Below are 7,396 nucleotides of genomic sequence, written 5' to 3'. Positions count from 1 at the left end.
CAGATGCGGCGATACCTAATATGTATACTTTTCTTATTTGTTAAACTTTTAAACAATAACAGCATTTTTGAAACCAAAAAAATCATGTTTTAGTGTCTCCATATTCTGAGAGCCATAGTTTTTTTTATTTTTTGGGTGATTGTCTTATGTAGGTTATAATTTTTTGCGGGATGAGATAACGGTTTGATTGGTATGATTTTGTGGTGCGTATGACTTTTTGATCGCTTGGTATTGCACTTTTTGTGATGTAAGGTGACAAAAAAATAGCTTTTGTGACACCGTTTTTTTTTTTATGGTGTTCACCTGAGGAGTTACTTCATGTGATATTTTTATAGAGCAGGTCTTTACGGACGTGGCAATACCTAATATGTATACTTTTTTAATTTTTTTATTTAACTTTTACACAATAATATATATATTTTTTAAACAAAAAAAGTCATGTTTTAGTGTCTCCATAGTCTGAGAGCCATACTTTTTTTTTTTTTGGGCGATTGTCTTAGGTAGGGGTGTTTTTTGTGGCAGGAGTTCAGGCAGGCTGTTACAGCAGAGAACCAGCTCCAGCATTGGCAGATGTTACCAGAATGCCTATCTGCCCCATTGACTATAATGGGTCCGTGGGAGATCTGGCTGGTGCCTGGCAAATATACTGGGATTCAGCCGGACACATTTCTGCCGGAACCCATTACAGTCAATGGGGCTGGCAACATACAGAACTTTTTGATGTGTTGGCCACTGTGATCTAGGTTTCACTATGTCCCACCAAGGTTTTAAAAATGATCAAAAAGTAGTCTAGAAACATCTACGAGCGATGCCATTAATAGATGTAAGTTGTTTTAGGGATTTTAGAAAATTCACTTTTATAAAAACTATATTCAAACATGGAGAAGTCAAGTCCGTAGATCTTCATAAGTTTCCTAAATAGAACTGGAGGAAGCATTTCCAGGTAATGTTTGCTTATGTCTTCACTTGTACGGGACTCACTAGAATGATGTTTAATTGTGGGGTATTTCAAATTTTGGGAGGCCCCTATGGTTCGTAAAACAAGATTTGCATCCTCTGCTAAGGTTTCAAACTTGCCGATAATATCATATTGGATTTTGCACGGATCACACAGCTCATTCATAGGCTTCCAGTGAGTGTCTCTATAGGATGGATTTTCCTGAACGATAAAGCAGGCAAATTGATCAAAAGTAAGGCTTGCCTTGGAATGGATGCCAAGTGTATTTTTGATCAGATTTGAAATGTTGGTACTGTAGTAAACATCATCATAATGAAGAAACTTGTCTCTGTAGGCAGAAACAACTCGCTCTAGGGGATCTCGAGTAAACATCACTTTAGTATAATTTGCTAGAAGTTGTTTCTGAAGGGAGGGAGGATATGAGCTCAACTTGATGAGTTGTTTTGACTTATGTACCTGGAAATGTTGAAGCTCATCTGCAGAGAGATCAAGAGATTTGTTCAGTAATAGAATGATTCTTTTCCAGTTTGAGCAGCCTACCTTGGGCACCTCACAATATATAAATTTATGGCTGTGTTCCACGTATAACTGGGCAGCTACACTACGAGGCACCACAAAGGACGAGCCGTTGAGATTGTTCCTCTCGCATACAGATCTTATATTAGCCTTCCTCTGTTCTTGAGAATCCACAATTGAATACCGTGGAGCAGCTGCATCACAAAGAAAAGTATTTTACAAAAATATAGTCTAATCTTAAATAATTCAAATTAACATACTGTATAAGGCTCTATTCACCATGTGCTTTGACCCTTAGGCTACTTTCATATTAGCGGCAGCCTTCTCTGGCAGGCTGTTCCTGCGGGTGAGCAGCCAGCTGGATCCATGCCGCCGCTAGTGCTCGCTTGCCACCTAAAGTCCGCTCCGGCTCCATTCACTATAATGGGGGCAGGCCGGAGGTCCAGCTGCAGCTCAGCAAACATGCAGAGAGGCGCCGGAATAAAACTACGACATGTGAAAAATGATTTTTAGCTAAAAAATGAGTAAAATGCAATAATAAAAAAATGCCCCCATAGCCTTTAAGCTTCTTTCACATGAGCAATACACAATGTGTCAGTCGTTTAAGTGAAAAATGGATGGATTTGCATCAGTTTTGTCGTACAATTGTAACAAACAAGAATTCCTTGTAACAGACCAAACACAGATGCCAATTTTCACTCACCTAATGACTTGAATGAATCAGTCCTGCCTGAAAAATAAATGAAGATAGAATGTGTTGTGATTTTTCATGAACAGGCACATGGTCAATGGTAAACAATGCTCATGTGCATATACCTATTTAAATTAATGGGTCAGTGTTCACACCTGATGCTATCCATTATAATGGACTGCATCCAAATGGAAACATTGGGGCACATTTATTATGACTGGCATTTTAGATGCTGGTCTTAAAACGAACCTTTCACCAGGATTTCACCTAATAAACTATTACCAGTACCTTATAGATTATGCTCATTCTGTTTAAATGCATTCTTGTCCCGCTTTCCTGGGATGTATATTGATGAAAAAAAGACTTATAAAGTCCTCGTCTCCAGCTCCTGCAGTCACGGTGGAAGTCAAGGGGGTAGCCCTTCCCTCACTCCGGGCTGTACCTCCCCTGCCCTAACCCCTCCTCTAACTAGTGTAAGTGACACCCGGCTCAGTCGCCGGGACCGCGCTTGTACTGGCGGCGCATGCGCCGTTGGTCTCAGTAGCAGCGCGATCCCGTCTATCGCGCGGACTGAAGCGCGATCCTGTAAGTGAATTGCGCATGCGCCGTCTGTCCCCGATGCCTCCCTGTCTTCTGTTCTTCAGGCGCGCGCAGGATGCCAGTCCGGGATACTACAGACCGCTCACGTCCGTGTTCCATGGCAGTTTGCATTCGGCCTAACAGTGAGGGTCTGGTCTCAGGTTTGATTAACATTGGGGGTCTGATCAACATTGGCGGTCTGATATGGGGGTCTCATCTGAGCAATGATGAAAAATATTTTTTTTCTTATTTCCCTACACTAAAACTTAGATGCATCTTATAGGGCAAAAAATATGGTATCTTACATATTTTATCTTATGTACTGTATATTTTATACACCAGACCTCTAAAACTTCCTGAATCCTTACTAAGACGACACATAAATTGATCTTTGTTTCTACACACATCTCCCCATTGTATTCCATGTTTCTATCCTGAAATTAAATAATCTCTAGTGTGTTCATCTCAGGCTGCCTGTTTTTTGGGGAATTGAAATCAAGATTGTGTTCAGAATTATTGTTATGTCACATAGACATCTACTACATTATCTGTGTTATCTGTGGTGTTACATAGGACTGCAGGTGATATCTACTACATTATCTGTAAAAAGGGGCATGGTCACAAGTTGGGGGGTGGGGCGCGCAATACTTGGCTTGCCCCAGGTGCTGGCAACCCACGCTACGCCACTGGGGACCATTTAATAATCCATTTTAGTTGGAATTGGAAAAAAATCAAAGTGGGGTGAAATTGGAAAACAAAACGCAATTCCACCATTGTTTAATTTTTACAGTGTGACCTATGTAGTAAAACTGACGTTACCTGCTTTCTCAGGGTATGATCGCAGTGATACCACATTTTTTTAGTTTTTCTTATGTTTTAATACAAAAAAAGTTGAAAAAATTTCTCATCATCGCCATATTCTGAGATCCATGCATTTTTTGTATATTTATGTCTAGAGAGCTGTGTAAAGGCTTATTTCTTGTGGGGCTGTCTGTAGATTTTATCGATTCTACTTTGGAGTATGCATCAATTTTAACTCTCTATGCTTAGTCATTTAAAGTTATCAGTCAATTACTAATTTATTTATGACCTTACCTGAGGAGCTTCCTGACAAAATTATCTTTTTTTTTTTTTTTTTTTTTTAAGAAACACTTACTGATAAGAATGAGATGTTTTTTCCATGTATATAGGAAGAAGGCACAGAGGAATGAAGAAATGAGGAGAAGAATACGTTTTTGTTGCAGTTTTCTCATTTCGGTCTGATGCACAATAAGAACGTCAGTCCTGAATACTAAAATGATTTAAAAAAAAAATAATAATAATAATAATAAATGATTAAAAAAAATAATAATAATAATAATTAAAAAAAACAATTCTATAAGTAATAAGAAAAGTAGTTTGTCTTATTTTCCTGCAAACATGAAATGCATTTACAGGAACATCTTACAGGTTATGGTTACACTACAATTCTATTACATGATGCAATTACAATTACGTCAATCTAGCTGGTCTACATTGCAAAAAGTCAAATATCATAACTGATTTATTATGTTTTCACATGTCACTCACTTGCTTTATGCATTATCTTCATTGCTCTGGCCTCTGGTTATGTTCTGCAATAACTGTTAGAAGGACATTCACCCCTTCATTGTCAGAGCATTTACCCCCCCTTCCTTACCAGGCCAATCTTTCCGTTGTAGCAATGGGCCTATCTAACTTCAAATAACTAATTTCTGAGCCAACCTACATGTGTTTGATATTATTTTTCACAGGACACCTTAGACCTTTTCTTTGTGCCATTAGATGACAGATATAATATTTTAAAAAATATTTAAAGAAAAACTGATTTATTTTTTCCCTTTCTTATCAATTTTTTTGTTAACTGTTACAAAAGGTTTCAAGCAGCAGGGGGCGCTTTCACATCCAGAAAAGTGCTCTCCTCCGGCTTTTAAATTGTACACTGCAGGGCGTGGCCTGGGCGTCTAAGCAGATGGTGGCGTGAACGCTGAGCTCTGCCGCTGAAAGAAACAAAGAAGGGCTTTAAAGTGGGAGCAACGCATCCTATGGGGAAAAAATTACTATCATGCCCTGCTCAGGCTATGTGCGGAGGTCTGCCAGGTTAGCAGCACGTGTGTAGCCTTTTGTTTTTGTTTTGGAGTTGAGCTATATCCGCCTCCCTTCAGGTGCACTGGGTGGGGTCGTTGGTTTGAGTTTAAATTACGCCCACTCCCAGTGTCCTGTGCAGGTTATAGCTTCTGTCTGGCTCAGAGGAAGGAAGGAAGGAAGGATTTGCTGTTCCTGCTCAGTAAAAGATAAGTTGTTTTTGTTTTTCTTGTGGTTGTCTGTCTAGGCTGTTAGAGAGACGCCTGCCCCCTCCGGACCTGTGTGTGGGTGATCTGGTGTGGTTATCGACTAAAAATATTAAACTGAGAGTACCATCTTAGAAACTGGGTCCAAGATTTATTGGACCTTACAAAATATCTGCGGTGGTCAATCCAGTAGCGTTTTGTCTGGATCTTCCGCAGACTTGGAGGATCCAAGATGTGTTCCACAAGTCTTTACTGAAGAAATATGTGAAACCGGTGGAACCATCGCCATTGCCTCCTCCCCCTGTTCTGGTTGATGGAAATTTATTGTTCGAGATCTCCAGGGTTCTCAACTCAAGAGTTCTTCGGGGTTCCCTTCAGTACCTGGTACACTGGAGGGGATATGGCCCTGAGGAAAGAATGTGGGTTCCGGCTGTGGATGTTAGTGCCAGCCGACTGGTGAGGGCTTTTCACAGATCCCACCCGGATAAAGTTGGGCCGGGGTGTCCGGAGGTCACCCGTAGAAGGGGGGGTACTGTCATGCCCTGCTCAGGCTATGTGCGGAGGTCTGCCCGGTTAGCAGCACATGTGTAGCCTTTTGTTTTTGTTTTGGAGTTGAGCTATATCCGCCTCCCTTCAGGTGCACTGGGTGGGGTTGTTGGTTTGAGTTAAAATTACGCCCACTCCCAGTGTCCTGTGCGGGTTATAGCTTCTGTCTGGCTCAGAGGATGGAAGGAAGGATTTGTTGTTCCTGCTCAGTAAAAGATAATAATTATTTTATTTTTTTCTTGTGGTTGTCTGTCTAGGCTGTTAGAGAGACGCCTGCCCCCTCCAGGTCTGAGGGAGCAGGCTGCCTCTTTCCCCCTTTCACCATCTTAGGGATTTTAGGGTATCTTCAGCCTAGGCACGAGGACACGTTTATTCCCACCTTCAGGGTCTGAACGTGGGCATAGAAGTCTAGGGAGAGCTGGTAGGGATTTGTCAGGAGGTGACCTTTATCCCCAGCTTCTTGCCTAGACACTTGTTTGTTGATATTCTGTGTATCTTGTATCCTGTCCGCCGTGACATTATAACCCGCCAATACTTTGACTGCCATTTCTCAGCTGTTTTGAGATGGAGTCAATTGATGCGCTAGTTGATCGCATGCAGGGATTATCCCTAGAGGGTGCGGATCTGCGTAATTTGGTCACACGGTGTCAGAATGCTCTGGCATCAGGTGCAATAGGAGGAAGTCAAATTTATGGGGAGCCTAAAGTCGCTCTCCCTGATAGATTTGCAGGGGGTGTGGATGACTTTATCCGCTTTAAAGAGTCATGCAAGTTGTATTTTCGGCTGCGTCCATCTTCATCTGGTGATGAGAGTCAGAGGGTAGGGATAATCATTTCCCTGCTTAAAGGGGATGCGCAATCCTGGGCCTTTTCTCTGCCGTCCGGTTCTCTGGCCCTCCGGTCGGTGGAAGAATTTTTTAAAGCCTTGGAATTAATTTATGATGATCCAGATCGGGTCTCGATGGTGGAATCTAAATTGCGTAATTTATTACAAGGTGAACATACTGCAGAGGCTTACTGCGTTGAGTTTAGGAGATGGGCTACCGAGTCAGAGTGGAATGACCCCGCGTTACGTAGTCAGTTTTGTCAGGGGTTATCTGAGAGATTGAAAGATGCCCTTGCTTATCATGAGTACCCGGATACATTGGAGAATGCTATGTCTTTGGCAGTACGGTTAGATAGACGTATTAGAGAGAGGTGTAAGGTTTCCTCCGCGCAAGGGATCCCCTCTGTGAGTGGTTTCGTCTCACCTGCTCCCCAGGGTGATATGACATGTAACTCTGGGGTAGGGGAGGAACCCATGCAGCTGGGTCAGGTATCTTTCCGTTCTGGTAGTAGGAACTTTAGGAGGTTGCATAAACTATTATTACTGTGGAAAAAGTGGTCATTTTATTTTTGCTTGTTTTGCTCCTTTTGTTAAACCGCATGTTGATGAGAAAGAATTACAAAGAGGTTTACTTAAAGAAAAAAAAAAAAAAAACACATCCCTGACTCTTGGTAGTGTGAATAGGGTGGTGGAGCAAGCAGGTATGCAAGCTCCCTGTAATACTCGTTTTCTCCTTCCAGCTATGGTGGCGCTAGACTCAAGAATTTTTTTTGTAGAAGTATTCATTGACTGTGGTGCTGGGGTAAACCTTATTGATTTTCTTTTTCTTCAAAATCTGGGTTTAAGTGCTTGCACTTTAGAAAGAGAGATTCCGGTTTTCGCAATTGATTCTTCCCCTCTTTCTCAAAGGAGTCTCACTCATATTACTCATGGTATTCTGTTAAGGGTGGGTGATTCACATGTTGAGATCAT

At 41.6% G+C, this 7,396-nt stretch overlaps 1 protein-coding gene across 1 annotated transcript; it reads right to left on the bottom strand.

Annotated features, from left to right (window-relative positions):
• Window positions 1–513: 513 nt before the first annotated feature.
• LOC120981894 (carbohydrate sulfotransferase 9-like) lies at window positions 514–4,766 on the bottom strand. The gene is made up of 4 exons (XM_040411675.1): window positions 4,666–4,766; window positions 3,901–4,035; window positions 2,178–2,204; window positions 514–1,668 (listed from the first exon to the last, which is right to left on the bottom strand). Exons 2-4 carry the CDS (start codon window positions 3,995–3,997, stop codon window positions 815–817), a joined length of 978 nt encoding a protein of 325 aa, XP_040267609.1. The 5' UTR covers window positions 3,998–4,035; window positions 4,666–4,766; the 3' UTR covers window positions 514–814.
• Between the last annotated feature and the right edge of the window lie 2,630 nt (window positions 4,767–7,396).

Source organism: Bufo bufo, chromosome 11 (genome assembly GCF_905171765.1).
Source record: "Bufo bufo chromosome 11, aBufBuf1.1, whole genome shotgun sequence".
NCBI lineage: Eukaryota > Metazoa > Chordata > Amphibia > Anura > Bufonidae > Bufo > Bufo bufo.
The sequence above is the reverse complement of the archived record's forward strand: the minus strand, read 5'-3'. Positions and strand labels throughout refer to the sequence as shown.

Excerpts from the sequence above, each read along its gene's own strand:
- LOC120981894 (XM_040411675.1), bottom strand. The coding sequence starts at position 3,997 with ATGAGAAAACTGCAACAAAAACGTATTCTTCTCCTCATTTCTTCATTC. Across the intron at positions 2,205-3,900 it reads AAAACATCTCATTCTTATCA|GCAGGACTGATTCATTCAAG; the intron begins GTAAGTGTTTCT and ends TTTATTTTTCAG. Across the intron at positions 1,669-2,177 it reads TGATTCATTCAAGTCATTAG|CTGCTCCACGGTATTCAATT; the intron begins GTGAGTGAAAAT and ends TTTGTGATGCAG.